General features: G+C 50.1%; 1 protein-coding gene across 1 annotated transcript; it reads right to left on the reverse strand.

Moving 5' to 3' along the window:
• Positions 1–3,142: 3,142 nt before the first annotated feature.
• On the reverse strand, positions 3,143–15,349 carry SUMO3 (small ubiquitin like modifier 3). The gene is made up of 4 exons (XM_075003915.1): positions 15,183–15,349; positions 9,413–9,541; positions 6,845–6,916; positions 3,143–4,611 (listed from the first exon to the last, which is right to left on the reverse strand). The coding sequence occupies exons 1-4, from the start codon at positions 15,201–15,203 to the stop codon at positions 4,549–4,551; spliced, it is 285 nt and encodes a 94-aa protein (XP_074860016.1). The 5' UTR covers positions 15,204–15,349; the 3' UTR covers positions 3,143–4,548.
• Positions 15,350–27,899: the final 12,550 nt, after the last annotated feature.

Consider the following 27,899-nt stretch of genomic DNA (forward strand, 5'->3'; position numbering starts at 1 on the left):
AGGTGCTGGACCGACTCCAGAAGGCTGGTCTGACTATCAAGGCAGGGAAGTGCAAGGTGGGAATGGCTGAGGTGACCTACCTGGGCCACAAGGTGGGCAGCGGCTGCTTAAAGCCAGAGCCAGCTAAAGTGGAGGCTGTCAGAGATTGGCCAACACCCCAGACTAAGAAGCAGGTCCAGGCCTTCATTGGGATGGCGGGGTACTACCGGAGGTTTGTGCCCCACTTTAGCTCCATCGCAGCCCCCCTCACGGAGCTGTGTAAAAAGGGAAAGCCTGACAAGGTGGTTTGGACCGAGCAGTGCCAAGAGGCCCTCTGCGCGCTGAAGGAGGCTCTGGTCAGGGCCCCAGTGCTGGCAAATCCAGACTTCAACAAACCCTTCCTGGTGTTCACCGATGCCTCGGACGTGGGGCTGGGGGCGGTGCTAATGCAGGTGACTGACAAAGGGGAGAAACACCCCATTGTGTACCTGAGTAAGAAGCTGCTGCCCCGGGAGCAGAGCTACGCGGCCATAGAGAAGGAATGTCTGGCCATGGTGTGGGCGCTGGGGAAGCTGCAGCCGTACCTGTTTGGACGGCATTTCACCGTGTACACCGATCACTCACCCCTGACCTGGCTGCATCACATGAAAGGGGCCAACGCCAAGCTCCTGCGGTGGAGTCTGCTCCTGCAGGACTACGACATGGAGGTGGTCCACGTCAAGGGGAGCAACAACACCATAGCCGATGCCCTGTCACGCAGGGAGGGCCCCGAACTTCCCCAGGTCACTGGCTAAGTGACCCCGCTCAGTGCGGTCTGGAAGGGGGGAGAGATGTGATGGAGTGGGGGGGGTGCATGTGAGAGTCAGGCTGGATGTCCGAGGCAAGCAGCAGCTCCCAGTGGCTAAGGATGACCCTGGGGCTACAACTGGCAGATAACACCTCTGCCTGAACAAAGAGCAGGGAGGAGCTGAGCTGGGTTTTGAATCGGGGGCGGCAGTTAGAGGCGAGGAGAAGGGAGAGCTGGAAGGCAGCCAGCCTGAGGAGGGGAAAGCTACACCCCAGAGGGGCACCCCTCGGGGTCTTCCCCCCAGGACAGGTTGGAAGGACTGTCTCTGGCTGCTATGCTGTTGCTTCTGTGACAAACTGGACATCTGTTGCCTAATAAACCTGCTGTTGTACCTGCTGAGTGAGAGTCACTCCTGCCAGCGGACGGGGTGCAGTGCAGGGGGACCCCTGAACCCCATCACACTGCAAAAAGCAGCAAGCGGTTGCACTGGAAAGCTGAGGCAAGTAGATCGACTCCTGTAGGAGACTCTGGGGTAGAGGGCAAAGATGCCTGTATAGAATTCTTGAGGAGGAGGGATGATTTGCCAAGGTCAAACTTGCGGAGCTGGCCCAGGAGAAAAGCTCACCTCGACTCCCAGGCAGACAGCCTGCAGGATGCAATCCAGTATGAAGTAAGTGGGTACATCCTAGAAGACTCCCCTTCAGAGGAAGGGACACAACTGAGGTCTTGGACAGGTTTGCTTCAAAGACATGAAACAGACGCTGCGAAGAACAGGGTGCAGAACCTGGAAGCCAGAGAGTTCTTTAGTGTGTAGGCCAGTGACCTAGCACCCAACATCCTCCTTCTTCCATAACAGGTCATCACTGTCCACTGAGATCCTTGTAGCACAAGTGAAGTAGAACATTGCTCGAAAATGGACACTCCAGCCCACTCTGGCATTTCAGCCCAATGGTTAATTTACCTGCATTGTGAAGGGCCTGTGCCTCCTTGGAGTTTGAATTTACCGAGTGTCTGCTTCCAGTCAGGGGCTTCCTTTCTGGCTTTGCCAAATTAGAGAGAACCTGCAGGCCCTCTTGAGATGGAAAATGGAATCTGCTGTGTAAAACTGAAACTGCCCCCTTGTTTTTGGTGACCGCACACCTCCAGAGCTTGAGAGCTTCAGGCTGTCTTGCTCACCAGGCACGCCGGGCTTAGCTGTGGTCACGTGAGCCTGTAGAACCAGTCTAGAGAGATTGAATCTGACCACCCTACCTATGGTAAAGAGTAATAGTCTGAGGGTACAGGGGCAGACACATCCCTCTTCTCCTGATCTACGTTTTCCACTCACCTCCAGCTGCTCTCACAGGCCTAGGTTACAGAGTAGACTCCAAGCTTCAGCTTATGGTATGAAACAGTTCAGTCTCCCCTCAGGTGTGAAGAGGGGACCTCGGAAAAGGAGAGCCCCACCTCCCAGAGAAATCAGAATACTTCGCAGCATGTAGTGCCTGCGCAGAGCACAATGGGCCTGTTCTGCAGGCTTGAGGTCCTTCTCTTTCCCCCATTTTCAAATGATCGCATCCCTCTCAGGGTAGAAAAGCTCCAGCTACCCTGTTTCTGAAGGCAAAGATGACAGTAATTGAGTGTAAAATGCCAAGGAGATGCTATGCTAAGAAACACTGGTGCTGAGTTTCATTCTGCAACTCTCTCTCCAAGGAAGTGGAGCAATAAATGTGTCTAGTGTCTGTGTTTGAGACTTTAGAAAGAGCGTTAATTCATGCAAAGGGCAAGTCTCGTTCCAGAAAGCAGAACTAGCACCTGCAAATTGCTTCTTCGGGAACTCAGTGAAAGCTGTCTTGCACACAAACAAGACTTTTTTTTTTTTTTTTTTTTTTTAATTTTGGTGGAATCACTTATCCTCAGGTGCACTCAATGCTCTGGATAAACCAACTGTATTTGTGCCTAGACACACCCCTGCAAGCATGCTGCTGTCATCCAGGCATCTCAGGGGTTCAGTTACAAGTCTCTTTCTCACTTACATTGAGCTGGCCTCTTGAACAACTCATCCCAGCTGCTGTTACTGCAGAAGTCAAGCTATCCTCTCTCCTGCCCAATTAATTTTTGGTTCAGGTAATTTTCTTTAACAAAACACAGTTCATTAGCTATTCGGCACCAGTTAACAACAATAGTAGGGGTTTGATCACCAGATGAGCACGCCTTTACCGTAATCCTAGTTGTTTATAAGTACCCTGAACTGTATCATGTTAAATGTATCTGATTAAAACTGCTAGAGGTGAGGATTTCAATGCAAGATATGGCAACAAATAAAGCAATGGCACTTCAGTGACCTAATATCAAGCAAAACCATCTGAAATGTAGCAGCAAACATAAGCCATCAGACAGAGTACCAAACTATATTTACTGTATACAGTAGTAAAGGACACAAATAATGTACAAATTGGTGAATAAACTATGAGCTCTCACAGAACACCCCACCCTAACCCATATACAATAAAATGAAAAAGAAAAGATGGACTTTTCCCAGCAAGATTTCAAGCAAAGAGATGAACTAATGTTGTCAAATTGGTCAGGTAAATATAAAAGGCTGATAATGACCTAATCAAGCAGCGATGGACAACCTATTGAAGGAGAATAGGATGACCTTTAAAAATTTCATTTGGAGGATAGCTCAAAACATCATACAGAACTGAAAGTCACCACACAAATGCATTTAAAATTCAATACATTTTGGGAAGTAGCAGAGCAGAAATGTCTACAAAGAACCTTAAGTTACCTCTTCAAGGTTTTTGTGCTTAGCAATCTTTCAACAGCTCTTCAGCACATACAACTTGGCCACCAGCTTAGGGGTTTCGGTTTGTTTCACGAGACCACAAGTATTCATAAGAAACAAAGGTTGGAAGAAACCAGGGGCCACATATTTACTGGTACCAAACGAGTAGTAATGACACTTCTATATTTGTAGTAAAGGGAACGAGGGGGACACACTTGCAAAATTTTTTGTCCATCACCTCAAACTGATAGTGAACTGGGAGGATGGACATTTTTCTTTTTAATCTTATGGAACCATACATAGTCTTCAGTCATGAACATCCAGAGGCATGTCCCAGCCTTCTGGGAATAACAACTGCTGACATTAACTATGGGCAACTCTCTCAATTTTGCTTTTTTTTAAAATTTCAGATTATGACAAAGCACATGTACGTTTGCAATATTGTAAGCATTTACTCTACACTAAGCCTCATATCTGAATGTACAGTTCTTGTATCATAGGGTCTAAGTTTTACAGTAACAACTGTTTACAGCACATAATAAAAACTTTTAAATCAATATCCTTTTCTTTCCTTCGCTTGCCCTTTTGGAGTAGGATATATTTAACTCGCTACTTAAGTGAGAATATATTTACATGATTAGGATTATGCAGAGGGGCAAAAAGACGACCCAGACACGAACAATTCGTGTCCCAGAACATAGGTGGATACTTAGGCCACACGTTTAGAGAGACAAGGTAACAGCAGACAGACAACCCATATTTTAAACGGACACGTTAATTCCATTTGGCCCAATTTAAGATGTAGGTTAATCCCTGCAGGTACAGCTGTGACTTGCACACGCAGTATGTCAGAGGGACAGCAGAACAATTTTGGTGGATGTCCTCTCACGTTTTAGAAGAGCCCTGTGTGATTGGCATGTTCATTCCTTACTATTTAATAGCAAATCCAAGGACAGATGAGAAAGTGAGGTGTGACAAGGGTCTTTATATTCTTCTTCCCAAAAGAACAGCCTGTTTAACATACTCCACCCGTCTGCTGTTGAAACACATCGATAGTATCCTCATCTTCCATCTCCAGCTGTTGGATTAATACACAAAGCTTGTAATATAGACACAGCTATACAATTCAAAAAGCCATTTAGCTCTTGTTAATAGTGCTACTCATTAAGAAGCAGTATTTAAATTTAAAACCCCTCCCCCCCACTCTATTAGAAAGCCACACCATCCCTTCACCACAGGGTCGTCCAAGCACCAGTCACAGGTTGTCTTGGTTTCCCTTCAGCTATGGCCTTCCAGGCTGACTGATGCAAGTGTTGGGGAAAAGGGTCCCAGGCTCAGGCAGTAAAGTGGGGTCTGAGATCCAAGACATCAAGTGTCTCATGTCAGTCTCAACACTCATCAGATTGTTCCTGCTCAACAGGGCACAATTCTCTCCCACCCTTTGTACCCCTGCTCCTCACAGTCTCAGGCTTAGCTCACACTTAAAAATCAGACCAACCAAACTTCAAGTAACAAGCAGTCCGGCAGCACCTTAGAAACTAACAAACACACTAGGTCCTCAGTTTTCGTGGGTAAGAGTGAATGAAAAAAGCTCAGGACCTAACAAATGTGTTAGTCTCGAAGGTGCTAGAGGACTGCTTGTTATACCCCTCTGTAACCTCACGTCATTACTCAGGGAAGTGAAGTTTCAAGCCCTGAGAACCACAGCAGGGTCAAAATGACCCCAGGGCAGATGCAACTAGGTCAACCATCAGCCTAAGTTACTGCGTCTCAGAGAGGTGAATCACCTCTATCAACAAAAAACCTTTTTGCCAACCTCAGGTGCATCTGCAGCATTAGAGGCACAGCTGAAGGACCACAGCTGTGCAGTCACAATGTGAGCCTATGCTCAGTATACTTCCCCAAGAAGCGTGAGCCAAGTTCTCTGCTCTGCAGCCTCCCTGCTAACAGCTAAAGGTGTGGTTTCTGTTGATTTAATCTACAGACCTCGCCAAACTTGCAGTTGCAACCCTTCATCCACTCCCAGGCAACTTCTGCAGCAGTGCAGTTCCAACCATCATGCAGCTCAAGGTCCAGACTGTGAATGCCTTTACTCATGCAAGTAACAGCTCACCGCTGTGAACAGCTATTGGCATGAGCAGGCTGACTAGTTCCACAGGACTGCTCTGTGGGCACAGAAAACGTTGGGCTTTGCAGACAGCCGTTCTGGAGCGCACGCCAGTCAGGGTGGCGTTGTTTTTCAGCTTAGCTCGTACTGTTTCTCCAACAGGTTTCATGTTAAACTACAACATCGCTTTACAAAGCATAGTCACAGCCAGCAGGACAACCTCATTTGGCCAGGGATATATTGTTCTCCCGCAGACCCAAAGGAGGGCTCATTAGGCCAAACCACACCACCCAGAATGTGTCTGGATTTTGTTTCTTGCATGACCCCGCCACAGGCCTTGTCCACATCAGGAGTTTCCCTTCCTGAAACTCATCACTATTGCCAATATTCATTCAGCATCAGCAGTGGCACAAATGGTGACAGCACGAGTGCTGACAAGCCACCAGCAGCCACCTGTGTTTTAATCGTGGGAGCACTGAGGCCAGTGTTTCTCAAACTGGGGTCCACCAGGTCACTGATCGATTCCTTCCCCTCCCTCCTGCACGCCATGGACCAGCTGTTCAGCCGCGTACAGAAAGTTCTGGGAGGGGAGAGGAAAGAGAAGGAGCAGGAATGGAGCGGGAGACAGGGCTAGGGGGAAAGGGTTGGAATAGGAGCTGAATGGGACATTTGGGGGCAGTTTTCCTTCTGTTTCCATCCATGGGGGGAATAAACTTTGCTCTGTGCACTCAGGCATGTGCACATGTGCACTACCTATGGCTAAGCACTCCCAGCTGGTAGCATGTGTTGCCAGTCACCTGGGCAACACCTGAATCTCTCCTGGATGGCTGCCCAAATGCATAATTTACAGGGAACACTCCTGGGGGAATCCACGAAAAAATTTAAATCAGAGCAAACTAAAGTCTGAGGATGTGTGCTCTTGCCCTTTTTTGAGCATGATTAGGAAGACAGTCCTCGAAATTCTGGCAGCTGTTGGGCTGGAGCCATGTCCACACTGGTACGCTCCCTTACTAGCTGGAGAAAGCACTAGAAGTGGTAGCAATTCTGAGAAATTTTAAAAGAAAATTAAATCCTACTGGATGTTTTGGGAACTCCCAGGCCTGTGAGAGAGTTTTACATCAAAATGGCCCCTAAAATAGTTCCCTCTAAGTGTAGATGTCCACAAATACAGTTCTACTACAGTTATTACAATGTATTTTCCTACCTGTGCAGGCGTGTCAGTTTCATTAATTGGTTGTCCATCAAATCTGAATCTAATCTGTCTCATTGACAAACCCTGAAAATTAAAGTGATTAACATGAGATACGGAGTTCTTTCTGTGGAATCCAACTAAACGAAGTTTACTGATGAGGAGGAAGTATTTACTATAATGTTTAAAAAGCGGAATTCAGAAGACAAAGCCACAGCACAGGTTTATACATCTCAATGTATACGGATGTCAAAATTCTAAATCAGCCTGACATCCCAGGGCAGGAACTACATGAGCTGGCCATCTGCAGAAGAACTTCCATGTTACAAACTAACCAGTCAGCCACACACCTTATTTGGAACGGGAAGTACACAATCAGGAAGCAATAGAGGGGAAAAAACCCACAACCACACCTCTCTACCTCAGGCAAAAACAATACAATACTGTGCTAAATGTACACTATAGGTTGAACCTGATCTGGGACTCTCATCCAGCATTTTCCATAATCTGGCTTGATTTTAGTTAGCCGAATGACCACTTATCATGGTGTAGTCAAGTTTCCTGATGTCACACAAAGTTTGTTTCCAGCCATCAGTCATGCCCCTCAGGTGTTCTGTGCTGTTATTTAGCTGTAATTTATCCCTAGAGGTCTTTTAAGAGCCCAGTAAGCAGTGGAAGTCTTAGTAATGCTGCTAGACAATATGGACCTGCCATGGTTCAGAAAATTCTCTCATCCAGCACCGGTCAGGTCCCCAGGGCACCTGACAAGAGAGGTTCAACCTGTACTTAAAACAAAAAACAAAAACAAAGGGAAGGCAGCACTCTTCTGCACAGAAAGAGTTTCAGAGTCAGTGTTCATTTAACCTATGAAAGAATCACCATAACATTTTGGTCTGCCACCACTCCCAAGCTGTGCGTAACTGAGGTTCTACTGTATTTTGGAATAGCACCTGCCCTATATCACACCTAACTCTAGACCAGAATCTGAAATCCACTCAGTGAGATCAAAGGTTTCAGAATCTAGACCTCAGATATTCTGGAAAAGAGAGGAAAAGGCAACATTCAACACCCGTAAGGGAAAAAACGAAGCAAGAAGAGAAAACCAAGAGCATAGATAAACCTAAGGCAAAAGAGCAAAGAGATGCCAAGTGACAAGGAGGACAACAGAAGATGAGTGCTGAGAAAGGGCTTTAGATAGTCACAGCAACATTTTGTTTAAAGATTACTTCGGAGACTTAGACCACTGCCCAAAACTGAAGCAGCAAATTTTCTGTCTAAGCACATATGAAGTCTTAGGTGCTCTCTGAAAAGAAATCAAAGTCTGCTTCAACCCAAGCACCAACTCCAGTTCTCCAGCCTTCAAAAACCAGGGACAAAAACTTTCAGGCGGATGTTCTACAGACTACCTCATGCACAAAAAATAAAACCCCACAACATAAAAACATTAAGGATGCAGAAACAAGCACTTAAAAGTTAGACAATGCGAAAATTAAGCTGGTCTTTAATTACCATATCACACACTGTTTTCCCCCAGAACCTCTTGATTCATTCAATCTGCAAATCTTTAAAAATTATTCTGCCCTCTGAAATCTGCCGGACCTCTTGATTTATGCAGACACTTCTGAACAACCACAGCAAAACACACTGTTCCACGTGACCCTAGGAGACCTTACTCACTATACATTTAGCCCTGTGTTTGCCAACTTGACAGAGAGATCTCCCGGGGACCCTAAGCTGCTTCAGGGTTAACCGATGCAATATGGGGCAGAGAAGAGGATCTGTGTAGATGAATAAAAGCAGAATGAGCCCACATAAAGCAACATACTTGTTGGGAGTTGTCATTAGGTAAAGCAGCCTACTGCTTCTGTTCTCTCCTCTCTTCCACTGTGGTCTGTAACATACATCTGGCCACAGGAATATCGCCTACTTATTGGGTGCAGGTTTAAGACCCAGATCATCAATCTAAGTCACTCTTCTGCGTAGCCTTTGCTCCTGCACCTGGCAGGTTGTAGCTTTCTGTTGAGTGGGGGAAGGGAGAGTAAACCGCCCAAGCAGAAGGTGCAGGGAGATAGAGAGAGAAAAAAAAAAAAATGAAGAAAAAGAACAAACGGAGAAGACAGACGGCTGCTTTTTGTCTTCAGCACTCTCCACAAGCGGCTTAAATCTCACTCCACACTGGCCAGTGGATAAGGATTTTCTCTTTGTTATAACTGAGGCGAAGAGGTCTAAGGCAACAGAGGGAATTAGCGCCAGAACCAGGATTAGAGTTCAGGAGTTCCTGTCCCCAGTACCGATTTCAGAGAACCAGAAGTACTGAATGAGGAGAAAACCAACTTGATTAAACTATAACTGAAACCAATTTTTCAAAACCTGAAAGTTAAGCCCCAAAATCCATATTTTACCATATTCCCACAAAAAAGAGCCTTCTCATTCTCTGGTGCATTGGCATTTAACACGTTTTATGAAAAGTTTATGCAACGTCAAGATCTTTTGTAAGATAAGTCACCCCACTGACTCAGGTACGGTGATGAATTTATTAGTGACGCTGGACCACAGCGTATAAAATACGTTAGACGTACATACCTGCCTCTCACAATAAGCCTTCATTAGTTTGCTTAGGGGCGTATGTCTTTTTATTTTGAACTGCACCACTGAGCCATCCTGGCCAGCTACTTTCAGATTGATATGGTCATTCTCTGTTTTCACACCTTCCTGCAAAATAAAACAAAATGGACATCACTATTTATGAATAAAAGTTGCCCTAAGTATCTATCAAATACACATAAGACAATATCTTACCCAACTGTTGCAAAGCAGCATCCCTTCCTACCTATAAAAGTTGGATGTTCTCCACAGCACAAAAAGAAAAAACCTCCCAAGTGTTGTTTGTTTGCCTCTGAGGCTCGCAGGCGAAGAGGTTTTGTAAAAGCAAGAAACTTCAGAACGAACTACTAAAAACCAAACAAATTTTAGCATTGCCACCTGCAAACTCAGACCACCCTGAGAGGAAGTTAACAGATTTATTCTCAATGGCAAAATACCAAGTTCACACAAAGTTCCGGGTGCCTGATGGCATGCCACGCAGAACACCGAGAGGAAGAAAATTCAAAATGTCTGAAAACCAGACAACTTCCAGCAAGGAAAACAAGTTATTCAATCTTTATTGCACAGTGATACAAAAGTTCAGCCTAGAAATGTGATGTTCACCAGAAGCAACAGCACCAGCCCCTTTCCTCCACCTACCCAAGCAAGCTGAGTGGCGGCTGCACAGACCCCCTTGTTCTTGTGGCAGACATACTATGCTCCCTCCAGGCTTCACGTCTATGCAAAGAGCGGAACACGTTCTTAAATACAGTTCACAACTTGCATCTCTCAAAGGCTTAAGGAGTGAACTGAAAAATCTGTCAAGGACAGACACCATGCTCAGCAACAGGGCAATGCTTTAAGGCACCCTGCACATCTCCGTCAAGACCACAGGATAGATCCCACCTCAACAGCATGTAAAGACCTTATCCCCCTGCAACAGTACTAGCCGGGGCACAATTTGGGGATTCCCCCCTAAATTATTATTTTAACCTTTTTCTTGAATTTTATCAGTTTTCATGAATTTTTAGTTTTATGGTGGCACAAGGGCCTACCTGCACTGCTGTGAGGTACTGGATCCTAGTAGGGGCAAGGTGCAGGAAGGGCTGTTGTCTGGGTAGAACAGATCAGCAACCCCCAGCCTGGGTTATAAGGATGAGACGTTCCCAGCCACAGAGGAAGCCACCCTACTGTTGAACTTCCTGTCTGGGGAGGGCCCCTGCATCCCTAGCCAGTGAGTGTATGAGTGAACCAGGCAGCAGAGGGCTCCCCGTGCAGCCATGGGAACAGCAACGCTGATCCCTACAAGCAAACAGTGCAGAGCTGTAGATGTAGCACAGGCAAAACGTGATGCCAGACTCTTTTTTCTCTCTCCACGCGACCCAGATTTGCAATTCGTGATCCCCACGTCACAGTGTCAATGCACACCAGCAAGCTTCTCCAACCCTGGGAGCCAGGAATGGCCCAGACACCACACGTTACCACTCTTCTTTCTCTTCGGCAATCGAGGCAGCCAACGTGCCAATTCCCAACCTCTGTGCTGTTTCGTTAAAAGCATCCCATTACTCTGTCTGAGATAGGAGGTACCTGCTTGGCCCCACCTCAGCCCCAGGAGCCAACGATACACATTTTCTAATCAACCAATCCATCCCTTGAGTATCTCCTTCTTCCCATAAGCCCTCGTTCCTTACACACACCCCCACCCAAAGGGCAGTATTCTCCTGGGCCAGGCACGCATCCCTCTTCCCCTCACACGCCAGGCCCTTCCACTGCTGAGGCCACTAAGGTGCAGCACGGATAGGTAGCCTGAGCTCAGTGCACACAGCGGGACCAAGCAAACCAGATGCTGTCCCCAATGGTACCTCCAGGGACCTGGTGCATAGGCCCATCCCCGGGCCCCTGGCACAGAGCAAACGATCCCCACAGCAGGCTGCTGTGAGCGGGTGTGACAGGCAGCGACCCTGCCCAAGGAGCCACTTAGAAAAGTGCCTCACAGCCAGAGCCTGCACGTGGCAGCCCATCCTGCATCCCACCCCAAGATCACAATGCAAATCCTCTGCAATTCCATTCCTGCATTAATAGCCCCTCCCAGACCCCCTGCTGTGGGGTCACAACACCCTCCTACCCTAGGTTACAAACCAAACCCGCGCCTCCACCCCAAGTCACAACTCCCTCCCAGACCCTGCACACGCTCAGGCACCCCTGCTTCAGGTCACCCCCCCCTCACCCCCCCCCCTCAGAGTCCTCTCTGGCACCCATAACCCCTCCTTGACCCTGCACCCTATTCCCCTACCCCAAGCTTCCTTCTTCCCCCAACCTCCATCCCAGATCCTGAACATCTTCCAACAATATCATGGGAGAACATGGCCCTTGACCACTTATTAAAGTCTCAGAGTGCCTCCCCCATCAATATCATTGCCCACCCCTGCCCTAGATGGGGAAATGTGTTCAGGAGAGAATGTTTTTTTCAGTAGGGTTTGCCCCCAACCCCACTACTTTTTAATATAACATGTCTGTTACGTGTCTGTAATAGAGCAGGCAAGGTGCAAACAATGCACCTTGCATGTGAAGCAGCAAGCGATTAGGTTTGTGGTTGTACCTAACCCTGGGGGCAGCCCATTCCAATGTCTCAGACAACGTCTGGTCAAATCTTTGGGTTGTGCACAGACAAGCTTTACTTTTATTATTGAGATTTACACAGAGCCACAGGAGCAGGGCTGTCAACCATTGTCTTCACTTTAGACAATCTTTTTAGATGCCCTGGGCTCAGGCCAAAGAGCACTTAGAAGGTAACAACTGACACCTTGAACTTGATCTGCTAGTCTGTGGGAAGTCAGGGCTGAGAACAGAGGACAGATGTGATGTGCCTGTGCTGTGGAAGAGATGAACTAGCCTTCTGCGCTAGTATAAGGTCTGAACGATTCTTGCTCAGGTATACTGCATTGGTGTAGTCCAGCTGAGAGGTACCAAACACACAATTAACAGAGGCCAAATCTTTGGCAACTGCGATGAGACAGAGTTCCTTTGCTAAGTAAACATGGAAGAATGCTCTGCCTGCTGATGTTGGCTAGTGAGAACTTAGCATCTGAGACGAATCTAAGAAAACTCCAAGACTACGGACTGAAGTGACCAATTTTGGGTGTCTCTCTCAATCAATGGAAACACCACCATGACTGTAGGCTCTTCAAGATACCTTCGTTTGCCTAGCAGTATCAGCTTGGTCATTCAAGCTCTCAGTGGTGAGATCGCATTTTTCAGGGGATTCCCTCAAAGAGAAACCAAAGACTTTCCGAGACATAAATCTGATCTTGCCCAAAAAATGCTCCCTCAGGGGTTCAAGGGAAAATTTCAGCCACCATAAATTCCAACAATTCGAAGAATGCAAGAGCCTCCATCTCTTGTCCTCCCCCAGGCGCCTCCCTTGAGTGTATTCTCTCAGCAACAAAACCTCGCCAGCTAAGGAGCAAAGCAACTCCACGAGAAACCTGAAGAACTTCCTCCTCATCAACCATGCCGCCGACAGATGGACTGTGCTTTTCTGAGTAACTCCTAAACCCTTCATTTCAGGCATCCGCCTCATCCCACAAAGTAACAAGTGTTACCCATCAGTTGCTCAATTATTATTTATTGAAGAATGATTGTTCTAGTTCCAGCTGACAAGAAGGTCTTCAGTTTCTACTGCAGACTCTGTGTGTGGAGAAAGAACAGGTGATTTCAGTTTCAGCCTGGTAGTATATAAACCCCATTTCTGCACAGTCTCTGACTCATCTCGATCAAGAATTAGCTCTTTGAAAGAATACCTTTCCTCCATCAAGCTCATTAAGTCCCACCTTCAAGTCTGGTTCTCCTGTGTTACATTAGCTTCACAATTTAGAACAGGCGTGTCCAACCCGCGGGCCGCATGCGGCCCTGGACAGCTAGTAATGCAGCCCCACAAGATCGTAAACTTTTAACATTATTATGTGATTTATATACATTAACTATATTATATATTTTATATGCGGCCCAAGACAATTCCTCTTCACTCAATGCGGCCCAGGCAAGCCAGAAGGTTGGGCACCCACGATTTAGGGCAACCGGTTGTGGTAAGTAATGCCCTTTTGTCTCATCTAGTCCTTGCATTTTCAGAAATTATGGTCAGAACAATCGTGAGTCTGAAACAAGGCACAATCCAGAATCATCAATACATGGACAAGCTGCAGCGAATGCTCAATCATGATTTTATTACCTCTGGTGAAGAAAGTCAGAAGTTTCCACACTTTTCAGAATCAAAGAACTGCTCAAGTACCCACCAAGTACCACGGACAATGGCTCCATTAAAGAGACACAGTGCCAGCCTGTATCAAGCATGTTTTCCGTGCACTGTTGCTACTCTGGCCTTTAGATAATTTGTTCGGGCTACCTGCAAGAGGCACATTCAACTGATTGCCTTCCCATCTGTTTGGTTTTACATCTTCTGCTAAATATCATTTGCATCATCAATGACAAGCTCCTGAATGGCAAAACAGCTGTTACGTGGCTCTCCAAATGTCGAACAAGTTCAGTGTTCCAATTGTTAATATTCCATTTTTGTACAAGCAGGGTAATAGTTTGTAAAATCAGTATACAAGGAATACTGGCGCAATCCCACAACATCAGGACAAGTCAATGAGAGCCACTTGCATCCAGGACACAGCCAGACTGGTGAACTGGCTGAGCTCTGCTGCATGGCAGCCAGAGTAAAGCAATGGCATGTGCTTGGGTATGTTTCCCGCGGTGTTTAGGAAAAGCCGCTAGCAGGGAATATTGCAACACGTCTTCTCCGCAGCACTGGCTACTGTCAGTGCATCCAACCCCTTTCTCTGCTCCCTCGGGTGGCTTCCGACAGTGTCAAATCCAGGTCAAAGTCTCAGGTCTTATCTTGAAGGAACCAGGCGGGCTGGGCCTGGTGGCTCTAGAAAGGCCAGCTCCCGCTCCGGCACACAGGTGGCAGCGCCTGACTTGGTTTCCAAGGAGGAACAACGTGGCCTCCTGAAAGCCGTGTCCCAGCCGAACCCCACGGAACACCTCCCAGGAGATCCAGGCGCCCGCAGCTGGCAGCGGGACTGTCTCCGGGTGGTGTGCAGCCGCACGCCTTGGCACACAGAACAATATTTATTCTGCACGTGGAGGAAAGGCTGGTCCTCTGCCAGGGGGCGTCCCCCCACCGCCCCCCAGACTGCCCCCCAGGCAGCCCTGTGCCGGGAAGGGGTCCCGCACCGCCCCCCAGACTGCCCTGCACCGGCAGGGGATCCCCCGCCACCCCCCAGACAGCCCCGCGCCGGCAGGGGATCCCCCACCGCCCCCCCAGACAGCCCCGCGCCGGGAAGGGGTCCCCCGCCACCCCCCAGACAGCCCCGCGCCGGCAGGGGATCCCCCACCGCCCCCCAGACAGCCCCGCGCCAGGAGGGGGTCCCCCACCGCCCCCCCAGACAGCCCCGCGCCGGGAAGGGTCCCCCCGCCGCCCCCCAGACAGCCCCGCGCCGGGAGGAGTTCCCCGCCCAGGCCCGCCGCCCCCCAGGCAGCCCCGCCCTCCGAGCGCAGGCGCGCCCCCGCCCGCCAGGCCCGACCGCCGCCGAGGCCGCTGAGGCGCGGCGGGGACGGGCGGCCGGAGCTCCGCGCACGGGGCGGGGCCAAGCGCACCGGGCGCTGCCCCCGACGGCCCCGCTCCCGGCTCCCTCAGGGGCGGGCCCCGGGAGCCCGCTGGCCCGGCCGGGCGGCGCTGCGGCGGGGCCCGCCCCTCGGCCCGTACCTTGGGCTTCTCCTCGGACATGGCGGCGTCGGACGGGTCCGGGCTGGCGGGGACACGGTCACGCTCGCGGCTCCCGCGTCTCTGCCGCCGCAACCGCCCGCGAGAGCGCGCCTCGACCCCCCAAATCCCCGGCCGCTGATTGGCCCCGGCGGGGCCACGTGACGGGGCGCGCTCCCGAGGCGCGCTCGCGAGCGACCCTTGTCGGGGGCGCGCTTGAGGGGCGGAGGCAGGGCGGCGCTGGGAAGTGCGTCACCGGGCGACCGAACCCGGCCGTGGGGGCAAGTGGGTAGCGCCCCGCGGGTCAGAGCCTGCGGGGGAGCGGGAGCTTCCCCCCGCCCGTCCTGAGGGCGGGGCCGAGCGGGCAGGGGAGCGAGCCTGGGGGAGGGGCACCGTGGCGCCCCATGGGTCAGCCCCTCCCCGAGCCTGGGGGAGGGGCAGGGGCAGGGGCAGCGCCCCCGAAGCCGTAAGGGTGGGGAAGGGACATCACCGCCCCCCCCCCACACTCAGCTCCTCAGGGAGCGCGGGGGGTCCCGCTGCCCCAGGCCTTGCCCTGGTGCCGCCCCTAGTGGCAGCCGGCGGTACTGCAGCTGTGGGCTGGCTTTGGGGCAGCACCCCTGGCTGGTTTGAGACACGCACGGTCCCAAATGCCTGTCGTGTCTGTGCCGCATGGCGCTTTCCACCAGCACCTGTTGCTGGCCTGCTTTAAAGCTGGGGAAACTGAGGCTGCGCGTGGCTACGCTCGTACTTTGGGTCGCTGCCTGTGTGCTCATGAATCCCTCCCACCCGCGCCCCCCGTGTGAGCACACGAAACGTGCACGGTGACCGAGGGAGGCGCCGCTTCGTCTGTATTCCATCAGGACAAACAAGCACTTTAAAGTGCTGCTGGACTGCCTTTGCGTTTTGGTAGACTGTAGACTAACAGGGAGAACTGTTAGTTAGCGCTGTCGTGTCTCACACAGAAGACCAGCTTCAAAAACTGCTGGATCAGTTCTCCAAAGCGTGCAAGGACTTTGGGCTTACCATCAGCCTAAAGAAGACAAACGTACTCGGTCAGGATGTTGCTGAATCCCCATCAATCAGCATTGACAATTATACGTTAGAGGTCATCCACGAGTTCGTTTACCGTGGGTCCACCATCACTGACCCGCTGTCGTTGGACACTGAGATAAATAGGAGGATCAGAAAAGCAGCCACAACTCTGTCCAGACTCAGCAAGAGAGTATGGAATAACAAGCTGTACACTCACACCAAAATGCAAGTGTACAGAGCCTGCATCCTCAGCACCCTCCTTTATGGCAGCGAGACTTGGACCCTGTGTGCCCACCAGGAAAAGAGGCTGAACGTCTTCCATTTGCGCTGCCTCAGGCACATCCTTGGAATATCATGGAAGGACAGAGTGACCAACACTGCCGTCCTCGAGCAAGCTGGAATCCCAACCATGCACACCCTCCTCAGGCAGCGTCGACTCCTCTGGCTTGGCCACGTCCACAGGATGAATGATGGAAGGATTCCAAAAGATATCCTGTATGGTGAGCTAGCCTCTGGCAAAAGACCTCCCGGACGCCCCCAGTTGCGCTACAAAGATGTCTGCAAGAGAGACCTCAGAGAGGCAGACAGCGAGCTGGACAACTGGGAAGAACTAGCAGACGACCGCGGCAGATGGAGGCAGGGCTTACACAAGGGCCTTCAGAAGGGCGAGTTGAAGATCAGACAGCTAGCAGAGGAGAAGCGAGCGCACAGAAAGCACAATAAGGACTTGCCAGACGCCCACTACATCTGCAAGAGATGCAGCAAGGACTGTCACTCTCATGTGGGTCTTCATAGTCACAACAGATGCTGTAAATGAAGTCCTCAATTGAAACTTGAAAGGGCGCGATCCACAGTCTATGCAGACTGAAGGATGCCTACTACTACTACAGACTAACAGGGCTATCTCTGTTACCGTTCATCATGCAAGGCACTACATTGAGCCCTTTGGCATGGAGATCCATCAACTACATTAGTTTTGAAAGGAACAGAGAGGGAGCCGTGCTCGTCTATACACTATCAAAAGAAAAAGCAGTCAAGTAGCACGTTAAAGACTAGCAAAATAATTTATTGGGTGAGCTTTCATGGGACAGACCCACTTCTTCAGCCCATAGCCAAACCAGAACAGACTCCATATTTAAGGCACAGAGAACCGAAAACAGTAATCAAGGCGGACAAATCAGAAAAAAACGATCAAGGTGAGCAAATCAGGGTGGAGGGGTGGGGGGAAGTCAAGAATTAGCTTAAGCCAAGTATGCAGACAAACCCCTGCTGTGACTCAGAAAGTTCACATCCCGGTTCAAACCATGTGTTAATGTGCCAAATTTGAATGTAAAAGCCAGCTTGGCTGCTTCCTTTGAAAGGTGGTGCAAAAGTGTTTTTTTCAGTAACACGCATACTTTTAAGTCTTTAACAGAATGGCCCATTCCATTAAAATGTCGACTAACTGGTTTGTGGATCTGGAGTCTTTTGATGTCTGTTTTGTGCCCATTAACCCTTTTGCAAGTGTTACCGGACTGCTTTTTTGCTTTGATAGTCACAGAGAGGGCGCCGTGTTAGTCTGTACTCCAACGGTACAAAGCAGCAGAAATATAGCACTTTAAAGATTCACAAGACTAACATGAAAAAAGGGAAGGAGTCATCTTTGGAAGATGGGGTTTACTTTCGAAAGAGCAGCGTCTGCATGGCTTTTCTCCTTTCGAAAGAAGCTAGTTTGAAATAAGAATATGCAAAGCAGGTGGCAGATGTGCAAATCTGCACCTCATTTGCATTTTTGATTTTCCTCATTTGCATACCTCTTTCGAAAGAGGAATGCAAGTGTAGACACAGCCAGAGAGATCCAACTCAGACTTGAACTAGCTGAGGGAAGCTTTTCAGGACACACAGAAGAGCTCCCTTGCTGATAGCAAACAGTCCTTAGCTGTGTCTACACGTGCACGCTACTTCGAAGTAGCGGCACTAACTTCAAAATAGCGCCCGTCATGGCTACACGCGTCGGGCGCTATTTCGAAGTTAACTTCGACGTTAGGCGGCGAGACGTCGAAGTCGCTAACCTCATGAGGGGATCTGAATAGCGCCCTACTTCGACGTTGAACGTCGAAGTAGGGACCGTGTAGACGATCCGCGTCCCGCAACGTCGAAATTGCTGGGTCCTCCATGGTGGCCATCAGCTGGGGGGTTGAGAGATGCTCTCTCTCCAGCCCCTGCGGGACTCTATGGTCACAGTGGGCAGCAGCCCTTAGCCCAGGGCTTCTGGCTGCTGCTGCGGCAGCTGGGGATCCATGCTGCAGGCACAGGGTCTGCAACCAGTTGTCGGCTCTGTGTATCTTGTGTTGTTTAGTGCAACTGTGTCTGGGAGGGGCCCTTTAAGGGAGCGGCTTGCTGTTGAGTCCGCCCTGTGACCCTGTCTGCAGCTGTGCCTGGCACCCTTATTTCGGTGTGTGCTACTTTGGCGTGTAGACGTACCCTCGCAGCGCCTATTTCGATGTGGTGCCGCGCAACGTCGAAGTTGAACATCGACGTTGCCAGCCCTGGAGGACGTGTAGACGTTATTCATCGGAATAGCCTATTTCGATGTTGCTACATCGGATGTTGGCTTCACGTGTAGACGTAGCCCTTTAGAACAATGAACAGCAAAAGCCACTCAGGAAAAGAAAACCAATTTGGAGCTCGTGCAGATGATGATGCCGGCGTTCTCATTGTTTCTAGCTGCTGGGCGGTGGCTAAAATGCCAGCAAACAGATCTTTCTTTTTAATAGTGATTACTAAATCAAAACCCACCCTGACAACCCAATTTCCTTCCTCCTTTCCTACCAATTGCTTTATTCTTCAGCTTATCTCTGCCTTCCAGTGCTAAATGTACTGTTTTAATGTCTCTACTTCAGTTACAGAAAGTATCTTTGATTGGCGTTGCCTAAATCATATTCCCTTTCTTTAATGATTTTTTTCTCCCTTGGCCAAGTCTTTCTGTTCCTACAGAACCTATCCTTACCCAGAGCTGGTTGGGAATTTTTGGATGAAATGAGGGATTTTTTGCTTGGAAAATACTGATTCATTGACAACAGTTTTCCCAGGTTCAGGCTGGAATCTCTGTTCAAAACCAGAAGGAAAAAACAAGAAGTCAGAACAGACATTAGCTCAGTGGCTAGGAGAATGCATCTGGGAGACCCAGTTTCAAGAAGGGATGAGACTCTTAGCCACTAGGCTATCAGCTATTCTCTTACCGTCCCTCCTATTTTTCAGTAAAGATCTTAACTGTACCCTGCTATAGAATGTGAATTTTATTGCGGGATGGACAAAACCTGTTTCCCACCCAGCTCTATTCCCAACTCAACTAATTGTTCTCCAGCCCCACTTCAAGATTTCTGCTTCCTAGCTGGAGAATGCTCCTGCCACTCAGCCAGGCCAGGCATCAGGACTCCTTGCCATTCTCTGCTCTGAGCGTTAAATCAGCTGTTTTCCCGAAAGGCTGCCTAACTCTGCTGGGGCACAGTCTGAAATACACCAGTCATACTGGATCACACCATCTTCCCCTGGTGGCCAGTGCCAGTTGCTTCAGAAGGAACGAACAGAACCAGCCAATTAGTGCGTGATTCAGCCCGTCTTTCAGGCCTGCCTTCTGGCAGACAGAAGCTAGGGACATAGAGAACATGGGGCTGCATCCCTGACTGCCTGGGCTAAAAGCATTCAGAGCCTGAGTTTAGCTAAGTCTTCAAAACCCCATTATACTTTCAGCCTTCACAACATGACCACACAAACCCTGCTAGGGCCTTGGAGTCCCACCCCATTGCTTCCCAGAAAAAGGGCAGTAGGAGTCCTCCAAGTGGTTTAGAGAGGCTGTGTGGGAAAGTCCTCCAAGTGGTTTAGAGAGGCAAGGGAAAGCTACAGGAGAAGCCAATCAGAGGTGTGCAGGCCCCTATAAAAGGTGCTGCTGTAGCAGTAGGATGTTAGTTGGTGCCTGGAATTAAAAGGAGGAGGGCTGAAGGCTCTGCTTCAGCAGTAAAACAGACCTGCTGGCTGATTACTGGGGTGTGAGTACAAGGTTCTGCTGAAGGAAGGTACGGGGGGAGGGGCTGTGAAGTAGTGGCCTCCAGAAATGGGACATACAAAAAAAAAACACCTCAGCACATAATGGCTACTTATGGGGTGGGGTCCTCTGGACTGGGGCCCAGAATGAGTCTTTTCTTCTCTTCCCCCTGCCATTAGGCAAGTGACCCCCCTTCCCTGAAGAAGGGCATTTACATAGGCCCAGGAGAAGGGACTGAATCCCACCAAGGGGCTTGCGTACCAGAGTCAGGACTCATTAAATACTGACCTCATGGGAGGACTACAGGAAATAGTTGGGGTAATGAGACAGGCCCAGCTGCAGAGACTGAACTGAGCCCGAGGAGGTCTACAGAGACATTCCAGCCACAGACCATGGAGAGAGGCTCCTGTTGGACTAGGGACCTGAGCCCAGGGTGGCCTAGAGGAAGTGAGATCAACTGAGGCACACTGTGCTAGGCTCCTGTTGGCCTCTTTACCCTAACAGGTTCGTTTGTCCATACGCAACCTCTGTGAGAGCTGCTGCAGGCGTGTGCACTGAACTAGGAGACACTCACGAGGGGCAAATGAGCCCTACCGGAGTTCCTCAGATTGACTGTCCAGCATGTAAAACACTTCCTTGGGTATGTTTTAACCCTGCAGCTTTTTAATGTCATTGTGTAAGCTCTGGTTCTTGTGTTGTGTGGGGGTAAGTAACACATCCTTATTCACTTTCTCCACACTGACTCTGTAGGCTTCTAGCATCTCTCTTGACAGTTGTCCATTTTCCAAGCTGAAGAGTCTCTTTTTAATCTCTCCCTGGCTGGAAGCTGTCCTATACCCTTAATCATCAGTTACTCTTCTTTGAGCCTTTCCCAGTTCTTATAGTTTTTTTTACGGGGGGAGGTGGGGGACCAGATCTGCACTCAGTGTTCAAGCTGTGATGTTCCCTTAATTACGAAAGGGAGAAAATAATTTGAAATTTTTTTTTGACTAGTCCTGCACCTTGAGTGGATATTTCCAAAGAACTACTCACTGACTCCAAGGTCTCCTTGAGTGGCAACAGTTAAGCTAGACACCCATGTTTCTGTGTAGCATTTGAATTCTGTTGTCCAGGGTGCACTACTTTGTGTTTTGTCAACATTGAATTTCAGCAGCCATTTTATTAGCCAGTTTTGCAAGAGTCTTGTCTAGCTCTTTGCAGTCTGCTTTAGACACGATTTTAAAAGGAGTCACACTAATTATCTGCAAACTTGGACACCACACTGCTTGTCCCTGGTGTCAGGCCATTTGAGTGTTGGACAGCCCTGGACCCTGAACAGGCCCTCATGCACACTATTTACTTCTCTCCCTGCTGAGGGCTGACCGTTTATTTCCACCCATCGGTTCATGTCTCAACTCCTCAGTGATCCCTGAGGGAACCTCCCCCTCTTAGCCCCCGATTGCTCTCTTTGCTTGTCAAAAAGCTGTTTAAAGTCCAGTATCTGCTGGATTCCCCTTGTCCACATGCTTGACACCTCCCCTCCCCCACAGAAATCCAGGCACTTGAGGCATCATTCCCCTTTACAAAATACACTGACTCTTCCCCAAGTCTATCACTTGTCTGATCATTCTGATCTTTACTATATCTTTAACCATTTTGCCTGGTAATGAACTTGTACTTACTGCTCTGTAATTGCCCCCGATGCTTCTGGAGCCTTCTTTAAAAATGGTGTCAAATCATCCATCTTCCAGTCATCTGGTCCAGAAACTGACAAGACTCACATCATACTTCTGCAACTCCATATGAATTCCTCCTGAACTCTCAGGTGAGTACCATCTCATTCTGGTGACTTACTGGTGTTTAACTGACCAGCTCCTTTGACACCTCAGTCAGGAAGACTGACACGTGACCTAAAAAGAACGGCTCAGGCATGGGCATCTCCTTCACATCCTCTGCAGTGAGCACTGATGCAAGGAATTCATGTAGCTTTGCCGCCATGGCCTGGCCTTGCCTTCCTTGAGTGGTCCAGTCATTGTTTGGGGAGGCTTCCTGCTCTCAAGACTCTTGACCTGCCCAGTTTTACTCTGACCCTTGACTTACCAGAGTTTTCCTATGTTTTCCCTCAGTAGGATTTACCTCCCACTTTTTAAAGAATGCCTGTTGGCCTCAGTTGCTCCTTTCTTCATTTAGCCAGAGTGGCCCTTCTTTGGTTCTTTTACTAGGCTTTCTAACTTGGGTGTACCTTTAACTTCAGCCTCTTAACGGTGTTTTAAAAACCTTCTATTCATCTGGCAGGCATTTCACTTGTGACTGTAGAATGTTTAGTCTCTCGCACCTCTACCTGCATGGAATACAATTCTATCTTCATCCATTCTTTTAGCCAAAACAGTAGCAACCTAGGGCCCTGCATGATTGCGGCTTTGGTACTGACAAATATAAATCCATGTTTAGCTTACTTCATGGCTCTAATGTTGCTCTATTTAAGAGGCTACAGGAGCTGCTACCTTCATGCACCTTGCCCAAACATGCTTTTTTTTTTTTTTTTTTGCGGGGGGAGGGAGGGTGTGTGTAAGAATAGCACCACAGTGAGACTCCTGGAGTTACCTAGAAAGGACACTCACGATCAGTAAAGCATTTGACCTTTTCAGTAAGCTAGGGAAATGCAACCTCGACGAGGCTACCACCAGGTGAGTGTGTAACTGGTTGGCTAACCATTGAGTAGCTGAGTTCTTGGTCATACTGGAAGGACATAAGGAGGGGCTCTACAGAGGGCCAGTTCTGTTAAATCTGATTTAAGTAGCATAGGATATCCTTATTGTGTTTGCAGCTGATGCCAAGCTGTGAGGGGTTCAAAGTGCTTTGGAGGACAGGGTCAGAATTCAAAATGATTGGGAGAAATGGGTCCAAGGAAGACATTTCAAATCAGGACAAATGCAAAGTACTGCACTTAGGGAGGGAAAAACCCTTTCACACAAGGAGGGGGAGGGGATGCCCTCAGAAGGAGTACTGCAGAAAGGGATCTAGGGTGTTATAGTGGACCCCAAGCTGAGCAGGTGATAGTGTGACACGGGGGGGGGGGCGGGGCGCAGAACTCTGGGAGCAAGACAAGCAGTAACTTTTCCACTACACTCTGTGCTGATTAGGCCTCAGTTGGAGTATTGTGTCCAGTTCTGACTCCCCCCGCTCCATTTTAGGAAAGGTGGGGAGAAACTGGAAAGGAGCCAGAGAAGAGCAACAAGAATGAAGAAAGATCTAGAAAGTGACCTCTGAGAAGGTTAAAAGGACTGGGTTGAGTTTAGAAAAGAGAAGACTGAGCAGAGACAGGAGCACAGCTTTCAAGTACCTAGAAGGATGTTACAAGGAGGGAGAAATCATTCTCCTCATCTAAGGCAAGCAGCCATGGGCTTAAATTGCAGCCAGGGAGTTTAGTTTGGACATGAAGAGAAACTACCTAACCACTCAGTTAGGTACTGGAATTAGGAAGAGGGGTGTGGGATTTTTCTGTAAGGGCAGAACTAGGAGCTTGGGGGAGGCAAGCTCCCCTTCTCCCAGACAGGTTTGGAATTAGACCCCTGTGGGGAGGAGTAAGACTGACTTGATGGCTGGGTGGAGTCTCAAAAGGAGGTGCCAAGCCCCTGAGAGCTGCAGAAGGAAATAATCAACCAGCATGCTGGCTGTGGGCAGAGGGCTGAGAGCCTGGGCGTAAGGGCAGAAGCCAAAAAGGGGCTTCTGGGAAGGTTATTGCCTTCAAGGGCTTTTTGCTGTTTCTGGAGACTTCAGGGGAAACTGAGGCAGGGCATCCCACACCAGCTCACACTAGATAGGCCTAGTGGTTGGCATGAAGGTCAAAGCCAGCTTTGTCAGGACTGAGCCAAGGGTGCTGCTGGGACAGAACCAAGTACCCAGCCCAGCCAAAGCAATACCAGAGTTAGAGTCAAGGTGCAGGCCAGAGCTGGAAGCTGTGTCAGCAGCAGCTGGGTGGGGAATCAGTAACCAGGGTGGAGCAGGAACTGGTTCAGGCTGGGAGGCTAGAGACCAGGCATGGCTGTTGCATAATTTGAGCTGCACCTGCAGTGGGGCTGGGGAATTCCCTGGGCGAGGTCATCACCTGACACAGGCTCCGGGGAGGGGTAAGTGGGTGTAGCTGAGCTGCTGCCCTATGGTCAGGCCTAAGGAGCATGTGCATCCAAACACCATAGCCAGGAGGGGCAAGGGGCTGGCGAGCAGTCAGTAGAGCCAGCCATGGGGTGGCCTAACCCCTGCAGCAGGGGACTCTGCCCTGCCTCCCAGGCACTCACAGGGAGCAGTAGGGGACAGAGGGTGGATTGGGACCACCCCCACACTCGCCAGCAGGAAGCAGAGCAAGGCTGCTGGGGGAGCAGGCAAGCTGGGGTTGCATTGTTCCGCTTCCTTGGCTGCTGCTGGTGAGTGGGGAGGGTGTGGACCCCCCACCCCACTGCTGATGCTGGATCCCTGCCCCCACTCAGATCTCTGCCTGGTCACATCAGGTGGGGGCAGGGATGGGAGAGGCAGGTCTTGGCTCTTCCCTAGGCATGTGGCTGGTGAGGGGGAGAAGGGGAGCAGCCCTCTGTTCCCCTCTACCAGTTGCCTGTGCTTGAGGGGCAGGTGGCTGAGCACCCCTAGTTTGGGTGTGGGCTTGCCTTACCCAGGGCTCCTGCACAGCCACCCCAGGCCAGGGGGAGATGCCCCCAGTGTGCTGCAGCATGAGATGGAGATATACACTCCTGGCCCTCTGCTCAGCACAGGGAAGCAAGTGGGGTGGGGGCAGATCCAGGGTGGTGCAGTATCAGCTGCCCTGGCAAGTCCTATCAGCAAGGACAGCCAGCACTTCCCAGCCCCAGGGCTGCACCTGCACAGCATGGTCTTGTTCTGACTCACCTTGTGGAGGGTGGGGCTCTCTCTAGAAGCTGGAAGTGATGACCAGAAGCCAGGCGGGAGCAGGTCCTAGGAAGGAGGCTGGAACAGAATCCCTGGAGCAACGCCCACCCACAAGCTGCTGCTCTGGTCCCAGCTGGGGGCTGGTGACAGGCCTCTGTGACCTGCTGTGCAGCCAGTGCGGATGACCTGTAGCAGGAGCTTTTCACACAGGCAGTGGTAGTCAGGTGGTCACCTCAGAGGCCCAGGCCTACCGGTCCCGCCCCTGTAAGTTGCGAGGGGACATTCACCAGAGCCCTTCCGCCCTTGAAGAAGGAAGCTTGGGGGCAGCTTTTGCTGCTGCAAGTAGCTTGGTGGGAAGCTGTGCGGGTGGCTCTCTGGCCCTGTAAGCAGGGACAAGGGCTAGCTCTGGGGCCAGGTGTCCAGAGGAAGGAAACCGTGAGGGTCCTGCCCTGAGTGCCTGTGGGTGCCCCCCCAAAGGATGCAGGGAGATACCACGGGTCCCTTCACCTCATGGAATACTTCTAGTGCACAGACTAACAGTAGGATACCTGGAGAAAAGCACAAAGTTGCCAACAGTGTGTGTGTGGGTGGGGGGAGGCAATGCCATGCCACCTGGAGTCTATTCCTGGGCAGTCCCACCCCTAGCAAAGGAAGCAGGGTAGGTCTGTTAGAGGACTTCACCTGCAAGGGATTAACACTGCCTGACCCCCTCGCTCCAAGAGCTGTGGTAGCTCTGTCAGACCCTACCACACCTCCCTCTAGCAGCCGCTGTGCACAAGCTGGGAGAGCAGCTCAGTCGGACCTAAGTCTTCTTTGCCACACACTTGAAGGCAGACCCCCTGAGCCTGGCTGCTGCTGGGCCACCTCTGTGGAGTGCAGGTGCTGCCACACATGGCCAGCCTTTCATCCTGACATTACTGTATGGCTGCCTGTGCCCAAGGAGACCTAGAGCTCCTTAAGGAGGCTGAGAACTCATTCCCCAAACCTACACAGCAAAGCCAGCAGGGCTGGGAGAACCAACTGACCCCTGCAGAGCCAGGCCAGGGACAAAGCACAGCAGCCTGGGATGGGGGTGAAGGTGCTGTCAGGGGAGGTAAGATCCCCAGTCGGGGGCCCTGTTCACCCTCCATCCCTGCTTTGCCCTTTTCTCTTCCCTCCCTCTTCCAGCTCAAATCCCTGAACCGCACTGTAGCAGCTGACGTTTGGAAGATTAAACTAACCCTCCTTTAAGGAAAAAGGAGCATGTCTCCACTCCAAGCCCGATTGCAGCCTGAGCACGCAGAAGATACTAGATTTGGGAATTGGTGTTTAGCACAGGTTTGGGGGGCAGTTTGTCAGATTTTTGCAAAAATCTGACAAAGGCAAAGCAGCTGTCCTGCTGGCCATTAAATATTCTGAAAGACAGGCTGCAGGTGTTTCGCTTGTTCTGAATGACTTCAACTGATTTTTATATTTTAAAATATACTTAGACCTTCCGGAAATCTTTCCAGACTATGTCTTAAAGCACTGGCCCAAAGACGTTTTAAACTGATCAATAGTTCTAGTGTGTTCATGACAAAGCATTCACACTTCCACTTACCCCAGCAAAACTTGTTATGTCTACGCTAGCACTTAAACCAGCAAAGGTTTGTTATTCAGCAACGCTAACCTACCTCCACCCACAGACAAACATTTTGCTGGGGAAATGCCAGAGCGCACAGCAAGGAAGCTCATGGAGTAGCTGTGTTAGTTTTTAAAGGCGCTCTGGACTAACAGATGTATTAGGGTATGAGCTTTTGCACTTAAGACCCAATTCAGATTGGAGTCATTAATCCAGGATTCAGTGAGGGGAAAAATGTCATCTATTAATGAAGGTGACCCCTGCTTTTCTTCCCCCCCCCATATCAACCCCGGATTCCTACTACCTCCTCCAGTCTGAAGGGGGTCTTGCCTACACAAGCTCAGTACCTAAACGGCTTCATCTGAAGTGCTACAGGCCTACCTGTTTCATGGGTGCAGGAGGGTGCCTGCTTCCATCCCAAGGAGCTCTACTGGCAGCAGTTTGGTCAGCAAACAGAGTAAGTGCTGCAGCCGAAGAGAAGAAAGCCTTTCAGAGCCAGGCTTGAAAGCAAGAGGCTGCCACTGCCTCCTGGAACGCCTTGCGGGGTAGGGGCACACGAGCGTTAAGGAAATAAGCAGCTTTCACTAAACGGGACTATTTAAAATTCAAGCACAAAGCCTGAATAGCATCTTTGTTGTCTGAACAACAGGGAGGTTTGCTTTCCCCACACTCATCCCTCATTAAGCGAGTACTTTACTTACTAGAACCTGCTTAAATGAGGGACACGCACTTACCTTAGTTCACTAAATGAGAGAACTCCCCCCGCTAATACAAGCCTTAACCCTCTCCCCATGGCTGCAAACCGCAGCAGCCTGAACTGCCCCCATGGCCCCCTTGCCAGCCCCGTGTACCTAAACTGCCAGTTGTAATGCCCCTTGCCAGCTCCCAGACTCCACACCACTGCAGCCTTAACTCCCCCCCACCCCACAGACCCAACCTGCAGCAGCCTGAACCCTCCCTGCACACTCCCCCCACAGATCCAACTAACCACCAGGTTTTAACCCTCCTTCCCACTCACAGCCCTAAACCCCCCCCCCCCCAACCCAAGGTTCACTCACCTTTCAAAAGCAGCACCAGCGGCTGCCACTCCTTCCCCGAGTTAGGAGCACTAAGAACCAGAGACTTTTACGTGTATTTTAGTGGGAATTTAGTGTTCCTCTGATCAGTTTTCACCTATGAGCAGTAA

This window comes from Carettochelys insculpta, chromosome 10 (assembly GCF_033958435.1).
Source record: "Carettochelys insculpta isolate YL-2023 chromosome 10, ASM3395843v1, whole genome shotgun sequence".
Lineage (NCBI taxonomy): Eukaryota > Metazoa > Chordata > Testudines > Carettochelyidae > Carettochelys > Carettochelys insculpta.

Bases quoted from the DNA above. Each gene is read 5' to 3' on its own strand.
- SUMO3 (XM_075003915.1), bottom strand. From the start codon at position 15,203: ATGTCCGAGGAGAAGCCCAAG. The intron at 9,542-15,182 runs GTACGGGCCGAG...TTTATTTTGCAG, and splicing joins TGTCCGAGGAGAAGCCCAAG to GAAGGTGTGAAAACAGAGAA. The intron at 6,917-9,412 runs GTATGTACGTCT...TTTAATTTTCAG, and splicing joins AGGCTTATTGTGAGAGGCAG to GGTTTGTCAATGAGACAGAT.